The following is a 17,795-nucleotide window of genomic DNA, read 5'->3' on the forward strand; positions in this document are numbered from 1 at the left end:
CCAATTTTGCGAAAAACCGCAAAAATCAAAAAATGCTGACGTCAGCAAAACTTGTTTTTTAAATAACTCCAGTTTGGCTAATGATATGAACATGAAATTTGCACCAAAGTTGCACATCATTAAAAGGATCATTTTGAATAAATTCTTTTTTGAAATTTTGCTGATGTCTGCACTTTATTGCAAATTTTCGTATTTTGCTGATTTCTGCTGACGTCAGCAAAATTTGAAAAAAAAGATTATGCAAAAATTTGGACACGCATTAATTTACCCGAGTAGATTTTTTATTTTTTCACGATGATAACTTTTTCTTCATACATACGTAGTTTAAGTGCGTGTGTATATTGTATATTACATTTTTGGGGGAAAAATCACTTCAAAAGCTAGTAACAATTTTCAGTTCACTTTATTTTTAACACAAAACATAGTATCACAAACTTGGTACAAAGTTAAAAAGAAGAAAACAATCGCTAAGGGCAGTGATTCAAACCCTCGAAAAGCTTTTTAACATAACCCCTGCTTTTATTAGTTTGTGTCCAAAAATTGCAAAAATAAAAAAAATACCGAAAGGTACCGATTATTTTCGTTTTGTTATAACTTTTGAAAATCTTCTATTTTTTTACTCTTTGTTTTCCCTTGCAGCTTTGCCTTTGCTATTTGCATCACTCTTTTGATCATAAAAGTTTTTCCTGGGCCTAAAATCCGTCTTTCCTCTCAAAAGTGATTTGGAATACATTATACTTTCGACTGAGAACAGTAAGGTTTAGACCGACCCCCTCTTTTATATAGGTTTTTCACATTTCGCTAAGTTACCTTATTGGAACTAATTTTCGCGGGAATTAATTTTAGCGTTTTTCACGGTTTTTCGTCAAAATCGCGAGAATTTGAGCCCGCGAAAAATTTTGAGAGTTAAAAACCGCATTATATCTGTATATCATATTCACCACGTTACGTTTAGGTTTGGTATTGCATATCTAATGCAAGGATTATTACAATCAGACGAATCGAAAAAATTTTTCACTGAGGATGACAAACAGAGATTGGTATCGTATTGGAAAGGAACAACTACGAATTGTTTATCACAAGACAAAGATTACGCCGAAGCTCAACGACTTTTGAATCGCCTGATTACCATTGAGTTTACTACGATGGACGATGACCAAACGTTACAGGATTATATGGATGATGGAGGTTGGTACAAAAAGTTCTGATTGGATAAGTTAGCCTTTAATAATGCATTAAGCATGCAAAGAACGCTATGCGACTGTAGTGCAGTGGTCGAGCATCCGGCTACGGTGCACAAGTTTGTGGGTTCAACCCTCGGCCGGGTCATACCAAAGATTCCCAAAATGGTACTTGATGCCTCTCTGATTGGTATGCTCAGCAATTAAAGGGCTCTGACCATAGTCAACAGATCAAATACGCTGAAATGGAGATAAAACTTTTGTTTTTAGTTCCTTGACACTTTTAACAAAAAATCATCTTTATAAGTTGTTTCTGAATTTATTCTATCAAGAGTAATTAGTAATTAAATTGCAAAACTTACGTTATGAACTTTAATAAATGTTAATATTAACCTCCTTTACAGAAAGTGCTAAGTTTTAATTGATAAGTAATTCTTCAGTCTTATACAGTGCTCGATACATAAGTAGAGCGATGTCAGTCAGAAAGAAAAGTTTTAATTGGTAACCTTTTTGTTTCGAATTTTTTTTTATGTGTCTGCAAAAGATTGAAGTATCTAAAAACTTACGGAAAAATTTTCTAAATTGATGTTTCAGAAGTAATCGTCAGCCGTGCAAAATTACTCGAATCTGATTGGTTTAGAGGAGTGCGATTAATCGTTAATTGCACTATTACCACTTTTTGCACTCTTCGGCGGGGGGGACACTTTTGTCCCCTTATTATTTTCTCTTTTTTTACTATATAATAAAAAACAAAGACATCTTTTTTCTTAAATATAAAAAAAGAACAAAGAAATTTTACGTTACAATAGCTTCTTTTAACACTTTTAATTGAAAACAAAGAAAAATTACACTGCAATGTTTTCTTTTTAAGCAAAAGAAAAAAAGGAGGTTTTCGAATGTTTACAAAAATATAAAAGTTTGAAAAAGATTAAAACTATGATTTACTAATGATTATTTACTGACGATTACCTCGGAATCGTATGTTTTGTCGTGCAATTAACGATTAATCACTCGTAACAAAGGAGAAAATACCCGTAATTTGCACTCGTCCTTCGGACTCGTGCAAATTACTATTTTCTCCTTTGTTACTCGTGATTAATCGTTAATTGCACTCCAAACCATACGATTACTAGTACTTATGACTTTATTTGTGCGAAAAATTTGAATAAAAAATTGGTCAAAAGCCACTATTTTCAAGATTTTGAGACAAAGAAGCTTTTACAAAAATTTTCCGAAAATATATTGTTAGTTTGGTTAAAGATACCCCATCTAGTGCAAAAAAATTTTCAAAATATTTTTCTTCGCCAAAAATAAGCTACTCAAAGTCGAAATACTTGTCTTCACAGATGTCTTCATTTTCTTCTTCATCAAATTATTTCAATGCAGTTGTTTATATTCCTGAATCTGAAAAATCTTGAAAATAGTGGCTTTTGACCAATTTTTTATTCAAATTTTTCGCACAATTGTAAACATTCGAAAACCTCCTTTTTTTCTTTTGCTTAAAAAGAAAACATTGCAGTGTAATTTTTCTTTGTTTTCAATTAAAAGTGTTAAAAGAAGCTATTGTAACGTAAAATTTCTTTGTTCTTTTTTATATTTAAGAAAAAAGATGTCTTTGTTTTTTATTATATAGTAAAAAAAGAGAAAATAATAAGGGGACAAAAGTGTCCCCCCGCCGAAGAGTGCAAAAAGTGGTAATAGTGCAATTAACGATTAATCGCACTCCTCTAAACCAATCAGATTCGAGTAATTTTGCACGGCTGACGATTACTTCTGAAACATCAATTTAGAAAATTTTTCCGTAAGTTTTTAGATACTTCAATCTTTTGCAGACACATAAAAAAAAATTCGAAACAAAAAGGTTACCAATTAAAACTTTTCTTTCTGACTGACATCGCTCTACTTATGTATCGAGCACTGTATAAGACTGAAGAATTACTTATCAATTAAAACTTAGCACTGTCTGTAAAGGAGGTTAATATAACATTTATTAACGTCTTTTTAAAGTTCATAACGTAAGTTTTGCAATTTAATTACCAATTACTCTTGATAGAATAAATTCAGAAACAACTTATAAAGATCATTTTCACTGAAGTGAATCCTTGATCTTAGGAGATCATCACTGTGAAGAAATTTTATCAAAATATTTATTCAATATTAAGTTATGATACAAAGTTAATAAGTGATTGACCCCAAAAAACAGCAAAAAACTGCAGAAAACAGCGTTTTTAGACGTCAATCAGCTTATAACTTTGTTTGATATCTTTTGACTGAATAATTATTTTTGAGAATTTTTTTCACAGTGATAACGTTCGATGATCAAGGATTCACTTCAGTGAAAATGATAGTTATAGCACTTTTCTAAAAGATCTTCATTTTTTTCTTCTTCATTTTCATCTTCATTTTTAGAATCTTTTTAAAGATTTTTATATTTCAAATTGTTCCACTCACTAATATCTTTCCAATGATACCAAATTTATAAAGATTGAAGAATTCCTTCAAAAGTTATAGGTAAAAGAAAAAAGAGTGCACACTTATCGTGAATAGACTTTAGTTTTATTGGTCACATCAGTCAGAAAACATATTTTAAACACGACAATTATAAAATATTTACTATGGTCAGAGCCCTCAAGAGAAGGATCGAATGTAAGGGAGCGGTCATTAAGTATAGCATATACCGGGGTGGAAGGGATTTGGGTAGGGCATGAAATTTTTTTCCCTTTTTTGGGTAGGGTCCCGGGGGGGGGGTACTTAGGCAAAATGGGTGCCGGGTATGTGCGAGCCATAAGGGTACCTTTTCTCATTCCTCAAAAGTCTCTCAAAGGGGTACAAATTCAAAAGTTAGTCTCTGAAAGGGTCCCAAAATCACAAAAATCAAAAATTTCTCTCTCAAAGGGTCACGATTTCCAAGAATTTTGACCAAAATTTGGTGAAAATCAAACCAAAATTTGGAAAAAATGGACCAAAATTTAGGAAAAAGTCTCTCAAAGGGTCCCAAAATCACCAAAATTTTGTCTCTCAAAGGGTCGATTTTCGATTTTCGGCTCGGACATACCCGTCACCTCGCAAACCTAGTACCCCCCCCCGGGGGTAGGGTATGAAAAAAATTTGAGGGCTTATTTGGGTAGGGTACGAAAATATTTTGAGCTGAATCTTATTTTAAACAAAAATTTCAATTTTGTCAATTCTAAACTCCATTATTCTTAATTTTGCAAACACTGAAATCTGAGAAATTTTAAAGTGCCATAAAGGGCTCAAGTATACTATTTAGCCTTAAACTTTGCCTTAAATTTATTTTCATGTATTGATCAGAACTGCTTAAAAAGATTTGCAAAAACAATGTTCCTTCTGAAAGTCCATTTTTCAGATGGGACCAATAGACCTATAGAGCCCCCTATAGAGTTTTCATGAGTTTAACAATTAAGAATTTTCTTTTACTAGGCTCCACTTTGATTGATAAACAAAGAAAACCTTCTTTAAAATTCCTATGATGTTTCCATCTTCTCAAAATAATACTTTTGAAAAAAATAAAAATGAAAAATCCCAAAATTTACAGTACTGTGGAAAAGGGTGACTACTAGATCTGGTCGAAGTGCCATAAGTTGGAAAGCTTCTCATTTTAGGTAAATTAAATACATGATAGAAACTAAATTGATGACAGATACTCTATTTTGTTTATGTCCTTTAGGAATGTTAAACGAAAGACAATTTGAAAGCTATTCTATAAATGTGGGGTATAAAATTATTACTTAAGCTGCCATCTGGTAAGTGGTAGGGTACATCCAATTTTTGGTAGGGTATGAAAATAAGAAGTCAACCAAAAAAATCCCTTCCACCCTGGTATATGCTATACTTAATGACCGCTCCCTAAGTGGAACAATTTAGGGAAAAAGAGTGGCGCCCTCCCCAAATTACGCAAAATCAAAGTAGGAAAATAATAATCTGAAACTTATTTATTTTGTCTATTTTAATCAGAAATTGCACAGGGGGTCAAGTGAAGCTCTATTCCACCAACCTGTAAAGTTTTTCTCGCCAGCCCGTTTTTCCTCCTTTTAAAAATTAACTTGAAAACACTTGATAATGTTCTGGGACAATAGAACAAAATTGATTTGAATCATTTTCGCTGCATTTTTCCCAGGGACAAAATCGCGGGTTTTTTGGGTTTTTCTCTCAATTTTTGTCCAATGAAACGAAAAAAGAATCCATGAGACATGCACTTTTTTCTTGTGTTGGTGGTATATGAGCCCCCCCTCCCAGCATCAACTCACGCATTCACGCAAATTTTTCTCAAGTTTCACGGAAACCCAATTTTTCAGACAATCAAAAAAATTTTCAGGAAAAATCGGGGAAACATTTGAAAATCGGGAAAATTATGCACATAATCGGTGGGAAAAAGTGGAAATTTACGTATTCACACGCACAGAGTGGCATAAATTCACGCATTCACGCAATCAGTGGACTTTCTAGCCAGTACCTTCCCACAAACAAAATATTTTCTTTGTTAAATCGCGATAAAAAAAAAGTTTTCGTCTAACAGGCTATGGACTTTCACGTTCACGCAAGTTTTTTCAATTCACACATTCACGCAATTTTTTTTTCAATTTTCACGCATTCACGCAATTTTGTTTTGTAACACGCATGCGTAATTTGTCGTTCTTTAAACCATATGTAATTAATTCCCGTGATAATCAAAGGGGAATGAAAACGTAGAGGTGGCATTTTCGGTCGGGGTTATGGATAGCGACATTTGTCTTTTTTTATGAAATTTGTCGTTCTTTTTTCCTATTTTTAGTAAATGCAGGATTCTTTAGATAAACAGCCTCAAAGATGCGAAAAGCTGTAATAACCATGGTTCAAATTAGAGAATACATGTTCTTTGTTTGAGGAAAATTTTCTTAAGAGAAATATCGTGATGCCTTGACAACTCAAGAAAACCATAATATTTCGGTTTCCAAGGTCTTATAAACTCTGCTTTCCTTAGCCATAGGTCTCCAGGGTCGATGTGAGGTAACTGTGTAAGATTTCGGACCTCAAAAACAATTTACATGTCAATTTACAAGTTTATTTTAGCTAGCCTCTTCACTTTTATATATAGGTGCAAAATGGGCAGAAAACCTTTATGATGTCATCAGTACACGCGAATCTATCCAAGACATGGCGATTGCTGAGATCATCACCAAAGGAAGCAGTCCGTACCACAAGTATGTCATGCTGCTCTTTTGTTTGGCGCCCGATACAGATTATGTGAAGGATCTCCACACTGACATCGTGACGTATCAATTACAAGAATTGAATGAATACTTTGAAGGGACAGAACCAGAAATTGTGGACGAACAGATTAGAGACATTACTAACGCATTCTTGTCAAAGCTAGAAAGTGGTAAGTGTCCTTTAAATATCTAGCCCAACTGACGTTTTTACTAACGCAATCTTGTCAAAGCTAAACAGTGGTTAGTGCACTTCTAATATCTAGCCTAGCCTGGTGTAAATAACGTTGTTTCAACATCCACCTGACGTTAGATGGACATCATGAATGTTAAATGGACTGTTACGACGTTTCGTTTTTCAAATTCTCAAAACTGCTCCAAACTGATGAGAATGTTTTTGAGGTGTTTTTCCTAACGGGCTCTTTATTAAAGCGCATTTAGTATGATTTTTAAGATTTGGCCGTTCAGAAAAATATCTTTTTTCGTGCCCCTTGCTCTTCGGCGCACCTTTAAAAGAGTTCCGCTTGGTGGTGGAGCCACTTTGTATTGCTGGAATTTTTTGTGTTTGTAGACTCTACTTCTGCAATATCTTGAAAGAATACGCCAATTGCCAAGTAAGGTGACGTCATCTTTGAAGCAGTTTTGAATATCATAAAATATTTTAGGTGAACTAGAGGATTTCAACGAAATCAAAGCTCAGCTGGTGCAACTAAAAATTGATATGGGAATTGAATCAATGAACGAATTCCAGGAAACCTTTGCTACAATGGTCGCTAATGCTGTGAATATTGCATTCTTCGAAATTAAGGTGATAACATTTATTTATTCATTGTATTCACCATTGTAATGTCTTCTGACATTATGTCACTTTCACAACAGCTGAGAGTTAATAATTTCGATATCCAATTTTCACGTTGAATACATGGTTTATCGCATCGAGTTTCAAGCCCGAAGGGCTAGAGACGAGACTCCTGGATGGGAAATGAAACCACTTGTTTCCCATCCAGAACGCCCGCGCTTAGTTTTTACACAAACGCCGGTTCGAAACTAAAATCATCGCTAGATTTCAAAAAATGTAGTCCTCCAAAACAAAGGAACCGCTAGATACAATCCGTCGTCATGATTATGGTGTTTTCTATACGAGTTTTGAATGGTAGCTTCAATTTCTTTTGCCTGAGAAGGGTTGAAGTTTCGCCTCTAGCCCTTCGGGTTTGAAACTCAATGGTTTATCGTTCACTAATTAGCAGAAAAGCATTTTACTTTTTCCAATTAATTTTTCATTCAGTCTTTCTCTCTTTTTATGACATTCTCGAACGTTTTACTATCTTTTTTAAGGATGTCAATTTCATTGTTTTTTCTGTTTGTAAAATTCCAAATCACGTAATCACGCAAGAAAAAGGTCCCTGTCACGCCATCACGAAAACCGCTTGGGGGGGCCTCCTCAAGGTGTATAATAAAACATATATGTTAAAATATATGTATTCAATAATTGGTTATTGAATTTATTAACCCTCGGTGATATGTATTTTGGAAGAATTTTTCACCTCGGATTAATAAGTCTCAATAGCCGACTTTTACCCATTGAATATCTGCTTGATATTCAACAGTGTGTTTGGTTAGAGGTGGAGGCTGATGTGTATTAATGTCATATTTTAAGCGACAATCTTGTTCTAAATGGTCCATGGATCGTAAAAAAGGAATATTGATATATTGATACCAAATTTCATCAAAATGAATATAAAGGGGTGTCAGTCATCCGACACGGAATCATGTTGGAAGAAATATAAAACATTAACAGACGCAATGTTACATGGAAAAAACCCGTGCCCGTATGGGACAGGCTAGATACAAAACTTTCCCCACAAAGAAGATCGAGGGTGGCCCATGATGCTTCTGTTTGCGTCGGACCTGGTGGGTTCTTGGGCCTTATATTTTTGGTTCATCTTTAAACAAAATCATAAATCTTCTTTTAGGAGGGCTCATTTAAAGGAAGACTTTGCCCTGCCGTCAAACAAGTGTGCGACAATTACGGCATTACCTCGAAAGTCAAATTTATGGGTAAATGTGTTTTTGGATTGGCTTACGCTATGGGCTTCGTGAACTGTGTGCAAACATTGATGAGGTAATTACTTTTTTTCGTTTAAAGGTAGGTCTACACTTGCACGTGTTGCGGTCACACTTGCTTGGAGAATATTCATACGTCATAAAAAAGAAATACGCGCTTGAGTTGAATAAGCGACTACTTCAATCATCAATAACTTTATTATATTGCTTCTTGGTGAATCACACTCTGATGACTTCTCGATCGCGGTCGAGACAATAGATTTAATTCTAGATCGCCAACTATCACAATGCTCCCTTAGCAGTCTCAAGAATCCGAATTTGAGCCCAGTGTCCCTGCAGATGGTAGCTATGGATGTCAATCTATTCTGGATTGAAGAATAAACTTTGGTTATTCGACAACAGAAAAGTTGGAATCAAATCGGAAATTAAAATTCGAATCGCAAAGCGGAATAGCCGTTACTACGTAGAAAAAAGCCGTAACATCTAGTATAGGCTAGAGTTGAGCGCATGTCATTTTTGTTTTCAACTGTTTTAGGTCAGATATTAGATTGCTTCATTTTCTTGTCTAAGACCACGTGACGGTTTCGTATTATTCCGAAACAAAATGAAGCCATTCTATTGGTTAGAAATGACAATGCCTCCAAAATTGTGTCCAATAGATTGGCTTCATTTCTTAATCTCCAAAAGTTTTAAGGCGCTCTCCACTAGTTAGGGCTAAAATACTCATTATTGATCCAATAAACTTCATTTTTGGTCAAATGAGCTAACCAAGCTCCCACTCATTTTTGTGGTAACCAATTTTCCCGGGACACTTGTTTTCGCGGTGCGAGGGTACTACGTTGACGCATTTTTTTGAACTAATTTTTGCGGTTCACACCCACTTTATTCCGAAATTCTTTCATATTCCTAGGGGTTTTTGAAGAGAATTTTTAGTTAATATCGCATTTCGCGGGACTAATTTTCGCGGTAACACCCAAAAACGCGAAAATTAGTTCCTGTGAAAACTAGTTCCCTAGCCTTAAGGTATTGATTTTTTTACTTAGGTGGGACTCGTTGACTACCGACCAAAAAGCTTTAATCACCGTTGATGCTATGCGATATGGTACGGAAATCATGAGAGCAATGTTCAGTATTGCTGATTATGTGGACGAAAGTTTCGTTAATGGAAAGTGGGATTGGAAAGCAAACAGGGAATTTAGATCAGCTTGTGAAAACCTTGGCATTAGTGAAGGAAAATACGCGAAAAGTCTTCATGCTAAGTTGGAATGTAAGTTACACGCTTTTTTTATCAGAATAACTTCTAAGAATCTTAATCTTATGCTCTTTAATCTACCTTAAGGGCTCTGAACTAGCCTGGATATCCAAGCTCAAAATTTTAGAAAAAATAAGTTTTACCTCAGTCAGACAAAGTTCTAAAATTATATAGCTTGGTTCACCTAGAAATCAGTTTTCATTAATAATGACATTTAAGGCTGAAAAACTCATATAAATTTAAGAGCAGCCCAGCCAGAATCAGATGACTTACTGGTTTTTCCTATAAAAAGCGTATATATCTGAAGATACTGCTCTTCATATGTTATTTTACTAATGTACACGTTTAGCAACATTACTGTTCGAATACTTTAAGTAGGGTAATATTTTTAACCTATGAAGAGCGCTTAATAACTACTTGTGGTATAAAAAGGGAATTTCCCAGAAAAGGGAATTTCCTTAGATTCATTTAACTCTACAAAGATAAGAAAAATACAAACTGACATTTCAAAATGAGTAATCAGATCAAAATAACTCCGGAAAAGTCTTTTTGATGATGATAAAACAATAGAGAGACCGTAAGATAAGAATGCTACCGTTAAGCGGAACTAAAATAATACTGAAAACGCGTGCAAAATTATGAGATTTTTGCCCAACTTCCTTATGCGTGAAGCTATGAATGCCATCCTCATCCTCAGAAGCTTTAGGCTTCCTCCGGTGGCAAAAAGTTAAGAACATCCGAAGGCTTCAAAGATTTTGGATGTTCTTATAAAAAAACGTGTATCAATTCTTGTGGTTACCTGCTAAAAACATTTTATCTCGATTTTTTTCACCAGTTGATGAATCAATTTTTGAAGCTGATATGGCAGAATCACTAGCAGACATTGAAGAAGCTGGTAAATTGGAAGGAAGATTCAAAAAATTTTTCAATATCGCTGACGACTTTCTAAAAAGATTCACAATGGTTTTATCTGTTGCAAACACTGCTTGTCTTGGTTTCAAACTTTACAAAGATTTTAAAGATGATGCTCCAATGTACCAAAAAGTCATTGATGGGCTTCAGGTTAGTTTTGGACTAATTAAAAGTTAATTGTGGATTCTTTCCGTCAAGAGTTATTGAATTACAAAAATGACAATATCAACTTTAAAATGTTTTATTACCCTCTTTCACACAGGGCTTAGTTTTAATGGGTAATTTACCTTTTTGTTTCAATTTTCATGAATTGTCCGCAAAAAATTGAACTATTTGGAAATTTTCAGAAAATTTTTCTAGATTGCCGTATCAAAAACTATGAATGCGTTTGTATGAAAAATTGAGCAAGAAACACTATTTTTAGAATTAGAAATTTAGAAAAAAGCCTTCACAAAAATTTTCGGAAGATCTATTTTTATTTCAACCAGAGATACACCATATACCACAAAAAAAGTTTTCTAAATATTTTCTTTTTACCGAAAATAAGATCTTCATCATTTTTGTTTTCATCTCTTGACGAACTCAAATTTTCGGTTTTATTCTGTCTTCACAGAATATGCATTACACGTTAAAGTTTTGTTCGCTGCTTCAGGCAGATATTATATTTCGTACATATGGCAAATATAAGAAATTCACTTTGGCCAGAGTTAATTCGAGTTTAAAAATTTATACGACCTAACAACCTCTTCTAAATTGGATCAATTTAGATCGTTTACCCTGTCATGTAGTGAAGCTATTGTAGGTCATTGTAATACTGTCTAAGGAATAATTTGACATCACCATGCCGATGTAAGTACCCAAAGTTTACTAGTTTTTAAATTACGATGTTTCCTATTTTTTATGTTTTGCAGTTGATGGTTGGTATTGGCGAGATGGTTTTTGTAGTTTTGGAGTTTACAACAGATCTTGCTTTTGTTCCAATCGTCGGTCAAGTGTTGGCAGTTGTTGGTGTCATCCTCGATATCATTTTACTTATCCTTGGAAGAACTATGGATCAAAAATCACCAGCTCAAATCTTTATCGAAGGTGAAGGTCATGATTTCCTGCAAACCGTGGAAATTGATCAAGAAGTGCTTGAGGATGATGACGACAGTGACAATGGTTCAGTGAGGAGCAGAATCAAAAGAATCAAAAATCGAATTGCAAGAAGAAAACGAGAATTGGCTGATAAGAAAAAACGATTGGAGAATGATCAATAAGAAGAAATGAATGAAGAAAAATGGACAATAGAACAATTGGAATACTGGAAAAATGGAACATTAGAACAATAGAACAAAAGAACAATAGAACAATGGAAAAATGAAACAATAGAACACTGGAGCAATGTTACAATTAAACGATAGAACAATATAGCAATGAAACGATTGCTGACACGAGAATTAAATTTTGAATTTTCAAGTATATGTAAAAATTTTCGTTTGGTATGATAAAGTTTGAGAGGGTCTAAAAATTGAGAAACCAGTGCTTGTCATTTGCAAACACACGGCACTATATTTCTCGCAAAAAATCTCATCTTCATGTTGCCTATAAGAAGGCAACCATTCTTAAGGGCTCTGACCATAGTCGGAAAATTGATTTTCGTATTTGAAAATAAAAGTTATGTTTTAGGTTCTTTAACACTTTTAACAAAGAATTGCCTTATAAATCGCTTTTATAATCAAATCCTTTAAGAGTAATTAAGAATTTATTTGCAAAAATGACGATATGAACTTTAAAAAGACGTTAATAATATGTGGCATCGCCTTCTTTTATAAAAAGTGCTAAGTTTTAATGGGTAATTAACCTTTTTGTTTCAAAGTTTTTTCAAACTGTCTGCAAAGAATTGAACTGTTTTAGATTTTTCGGAAAAAATTTCTAAATTAATGCATCAAAAGTTATGGCTGTTTTTCTATGAAAAATTGGGATGGGAAATTGGTCAAAAAGTACTATTTTCAAGATTTTGAAGCAAATAAGCTTTTAGAAAAATTTTCCGAAAAAATAATGTTAGTTCGATAAAAGATACACCATTTACCGCAAAACATTTTTCAAAATGTTTTTTCTTTGCCGAAACTAAGCTCTTCAAAGTTGAAATACTCTTCTTCGCAAAAGTCTTCATTTTCTTCTTCATATCAATTTTTTTCATTGCGATTTTTAAATTTTCAGACTCACGCGTAATTGGCCTAACAGAACTTCTTTGAGAATTTCTTCAAGAGTTTCTTTACCAGGGGGGGGGGGGGTTCAGGGATATCCGATTCCGCAATTCCGCCAATCTTTTTCCAATTTTTGTCAAACCGTCTAAAAATGAACCGAAATTCCGTCATCGAGAAAAGTTTCTTTCAAATTTAGAACCCAATTTCCGTAATTCCATCTAAATTCTCGGCGAATTCCGCCAACCATGACCGGGGGGGGCCAGAAGTTTATTGAAAGTTCGATTTTGAATTAAATTTCATTAAATAGCACAGTTGAATAACTAAAATATATTTCAAAGATGTTTTCATAAATATACATTTTTCAACTCATAGTAAACACAAATATCACTTATATATTTCTGATATTTTTCAGAAAAAAGCTAAATGTTATGGTAAACGGTAAACTCTGTGGTCGCATATGTCGGCGTATGCTGACATTTGACAAATCTTTTTCCGTGGCAAATAGAAAAAATACGAACGGTAGTTTAAGGGTTAATAGTTCATTTTGCCATGCTCTTGCATACTTCCAAATATAGATTCTTATTAAATTTAGAAATAAAGAAAAAATAGCAAATTTCAAATCATTGAACTCTACTTTCTCCGTGTTTTACTTATGATTTGTATGCAGTGAAGACTGAGTAATCTTTTACACGATACAAATATTTCTGCCAGGCTCCAGTGTTTGAAGGCAAGTCGTCTAAAAGATTGAAAAATCTATTAAAGGCTTGGTGACACGAGAAGTCTTTTTCGCGTTGGTGCAATACAACATGCTCCATCCTACCAACCTGAAACGCTTTCTCGTGTCTACACCCCATTCTTTTTTTTACTAATAAAAGTGAAATCGATAACACTGACAAGAGCCGAGATTAAATCAAGGCGGACACAACCTCCCACCATAAAATCTTTAAAAAAATGATGGAAAAATCATGCAACTTAGCATATGTACATCTATATAGAGTTTATTTATGATGACGTCAGCAGTTTCTTATAAAAAAATTATGAAAAATGGCAACAATTGGACATATTTTGAAACTGTTGTAGCCAATATGAAGTATGTGCCCGAAGGGCTAGAATCGAATTTTTGACCTTTCTCAGGCAAGAAAAAGTGAAGCCCTAAAATATACTCCGTATTTTTGACGACGAATTGCATCTAGAAATTCCTATACTTTCGAGTGATATCTTTTTCGAAATTCAGGTGTAAATTTTAGTTTCAATCTGTCAGCAGACCGCGCTAGGCCGCACAACTTTGATAGGATTTGGTAGCTTTCAAATCCTACAAAGGAGATTTAATTGTGGGCTTATACTTCATTTGGTTGTATGTACCTCTTGATGTAGGAAATATTTTTAAATTCTGTTTCACCATCATAAAGCTAATGGAATTCTCTTTCAAGATTGAATCAGATTTTCACAATTTTAATTCCTGTGCATCAAATGTTGGAATTATTTTTTTTCTGAAATGGCGCCCTTTTCTTTTTGAAATGATGACGTCATCGCAAAAAATTCTTTTTTAGAAAATGTTCCTTTCCCTCATGCTATGGTAATCTACAGTCAAAATTTCATTTTTATTGGTTGAAAAGATTTTTAATTAAGAAAAAGGTGAAGCATGTAAGCTACAGATCAAATCTGTGTTTTGACTGGACACACCGGATCTTTATTTATAAAGATACAGTCTGTCATTTCCATCATCTTTCTTTGGAATTTTTGTTGACAAAAGGGGACATCAACCTACCAAAAAGACCCGGTAAAAGTTGAGCAATAGCATCTTATTGGAGAAAACTTCGTCGCGCGCGGAAGAAAATTTTTGTCGGGGAAAATGAATGTCACTTGGCCAAAAAAGTTTGCCCCGATAAGGTATATATCTAAAAGAGTTAAACTTTTGTAACTTTCACCTTTCACGACTTTTGAATTAAGACGAAAAGGACTGTGGGATTGAATTTCGGTAAACGCTCAGAGAGCAGAGGGCTCGGCTGCGGTGGCAAAATATTCATAAGCATAACATAAGAGCCTGTGGCTTCTTTTCCATTTGGTCGAAAATAAAAGTAAGTCTTTAGGCTATTCCTTCAAACTCAAAAATGTGCGAAAAATTTGCAGTCGGCTTTGGCAAACCTACACTATGGTATTTCTCAAAATAAAACATTTTTTTATAACTGGCTACATGCTTTTCTCACTGTTTGACTTTGCGAGTATAGTATGATGTTTTTTCTTATTTTAATTTTTCTTTCTAGTTTAACCCAACTGAAAAACAATTGAGAGAACAGTTAAAAGCTTGTTGGACAAGGTTGTTTGTGAGTGGAAAAGATTTTTTTTTCAAAATTCAAATCTACAGGTTAGATAGGTTTTGTGATAATCATTAACTTTTTAGCTGTCATTAACTACTGCTGCCCTGTATATTTTATAAGTTTTATAACAACATCAGTTATCTACAAACAGATGAGAGTTATAGACCTTTTCGCCTTTCCATCCGCCATCTTGAATTGTATGCAAAAATAGAGGAACGAAAAAGCCGTGGTTGGATTTAGTTGGAAAGTATGCAAAACATATGCAAGTTTACACAAAGATTAAAAAGACAACAAAGCATCTTATAAATAAATATTATAATCATTAGAACAATACCGTAACTTAGTCTAATGTCAACATCCCTCCTCTAAACTAAATTCGACACCCTTTTCTAGAGCTGAAAAATTAAGAAAAGGTCGAAGTTATTTTATTTGCTTAGTGGTAAGGGAATCAATCACCAATTCTGACTTTTAAATTATTCCTATCTCTAAAGAAGGGTGTCGAGACTAGAAGACGGATGTCGAGATTAGACCAACTTACTACGGTAAAAGATGGAATTTCTCAATCCAAAAAGAAATATTCACAGAACAACAAAAGCCTTTTAGAAATTTGTTCTTAAAGACATAGCATATTCTGTTTTCATGCCATTAAGAAATTCCACTAAGACAGAGTACACACATCAAACTTTCAAAACACGCAAACTGACAGTTAGTCACACTAGGAAATCTAGCTTTCAGAAAAAAAAACATCAGTCATCTACAGGATACATTTCAACAACAAGGATGAGAGTTACCTGAATCAAGTTCGCAAGACAATATTAATTAAAACTTGAAAGTTGGAAACAAAATAAAACGTGCAGCAGCCAAAATCAACCAACCAAAATTTGTCATTCAATTCCCGAGACAGCGCTTCGATTTTTAAGGCCTTGTTTATACGCTAAAGTAAAAACAATTACGCACATGTAAATGGGTCATTGTTTGAGGTCCGGCAAAATTTCCGGGAGATAGCCTATCCGGTAGTGCGCGGATCTAGGTGGGTTCCGCCTCCCCCGTAGATCTTTTTCTTGGTAAGTTGATCTTCAAATTAGTTTTCAAGGTTGGCTTGGCTCAAATTTTTTCATCTATGGCTCAAATTTTAGGCAATTTCTCAAAGTTTTTGAAAATGTTAATTTCATTAAAAAGCGCCGGGTTATTTTTTCATGAATCCCTTTAGAAGTTTTGCGGTGCATTTTTTTGCTTGAGAGTCAAGTAAACGATATAGCGCTTTCGCAGCATTAATCTTTGATACGTATTTTGGCGGGACGCTAGTGTGGCTAACTGACTGAAAGGCAGTAATTATGACGTCACACATTATCAATGTTTTGATTTGATCATTTGGCGGCTCTATTCCCAGGAGAATAATTTACCGTCAGCCGAATAAGGATTATTTTTTACCTTCGCTGATGATTTTTCAGTTTGAATTTATGTCTAATGTTATTGATTTTTGAAGTGCTTGTTCTAAGAGATGAGCGAATATAATTATTTTTGGACCTACCGGGAGGTCCTTTAACTCTTTGGCAGATATGGGGGTCGTTAACGACCCCCCATTAAATTATTGAGAAAAACGGAGTTTCTAGGCTATAAAAAGCCGTGATTTTTATATGTACAGGTGAACTTATGTTATTAGAGACGGAAAAGTCTCACTTGAACGATCATAAACCCGTGTGCTATTAGTAATATGTAGGCTGACAAGCTGCAAAACATTGAAATATTCAGTTTCAAGCAGCCACACTGGTTGAGTTTGAAGTTTGATTTGATCATTTGGCGGCTCTATTCCCAGGAGAATAATTTACCGTCAGCCGAATAAGGATTATTTTTTACCTTCGCTGATGATTTTTCAGTTTGAATTTATGTCTAATGTTATTGATTTTTGAAGTGCTTGTTCTAAGAGATGAGCGAATATAATTATTTTTGGACCTACCGGGAGGTCCTTTAACTCTTTGGCAGATATGGGGGTCGTTAACGACCCCCCATTAAATTATTGAGAAAAACGGAGTTTCTAGGCTATAAAAAGCCGTGATTTTTATATGTACAGGTGAACTTATGTTATTAGAGACGGAAAAGTCTCACTTGAACGATCATAAACCCGTGTGCTATTAGTAATATGTAGGCTGACAAGCTGCAAAACATTGAAATATTCAGTTTCAAGCAGCCACACTGGTTGAGTTTGAAGAAGATTTGAGCAGATTCAACTGGTTTTTATGGTCGAAATCAATGCAGAATGAACTTTTATAGTTTGTGTAATGTTTTGGCTTCAAATTGTTTGTAAAGAGTAACTCATTCTATCACACAATATCCATGGGGGTTGAATTGGTATACGTCAAACGTCGCCCACATTTTTGTCAGATGAAAAGACATTTGTAACATGTCTCATAATCCAGTTTTCAAGCCACAACAAGGCTAACTAAATCTTTTTTGTATAATTCTGAAAGAACACTCAATTTGCATACAAAGTGGCTCTCATTGGACTACCCAAGCTCTTCCTGGTGTGGTTCAAAGTTTTCGTATATAATTCAAACATTTCGTGACGACAAAGACCAGGCTGCACAAGGCGTCTCTATGACCATAATTATAAATGACTAGCACTTGGATTTATCACTGATTTACTTGCTCAAATCACATACAATGGCCTTTGT

The 17,795-nt window shown here is 34.3% G+C and overlaps 1 protein-coding gene across 1 annotated transcript in view; it reads left to right on the forward strand.

Annotated features, from left to right (window-relative positions):
- Positions 1 to 12,134, forward strand: part of LOC136802351 (uncharacterized) — a 36,738-nt gene extending 24,604 nt beyond the window's left edge. The window contains exons 10-16 of the mRNA XM_067059078.1: positions 956 to 1,188; positions 6,277 to 6,561; positions 7,054 to 7,196; positions 8,362 to 8,510; positions 9,496 to 9,719; positions 10,540 to 10,766; positions 11,528 to 12,134. Coding sequence (XP_066915179.1) covers positions 956 to 1,188; positions 6,277 to 6,561; positions 7,054 to 7,196; positions 8,362 to 8,510; positions 9,496 to 9,719; positions 10,540 to 10,766; positions 11,528 to 11,875 — 1,609 coding nt within the window. The 3' untranslated portion in view covers positions 11,876 to 12,134. The remainder of the gene's footprint in view (positions 1 to 955; positions 1,189 to 6,276; positions 6,562 to 7,053; positions 7,197 to 8,361; positions 8,511 to 9,495; positions 9,720 to 10,539; positions 10,767 to 11,527) is intronic.
- The last annotated feature ends 5,661 nt before the right edge of the window (positions 12,135 to 17,795 follow it).

The sequence above is a fragment of the Clytia hemisphaerica genome, unplaced genomic scaffold, assembly GCF_902728285.1.
Source record: "Clytia hemisphaerica strain Z4C2 unplaced genomic scaffold, Clytia hemisphaerica genome assembly, whole genome shotgun sequence".
Taxonomy (NCBI): Eukaryota; Metazoa; Cnidaria; class Hydrozoa; order Leptothecata; family Clytiidae; genus Clytia; species Clytia hemisphaerica.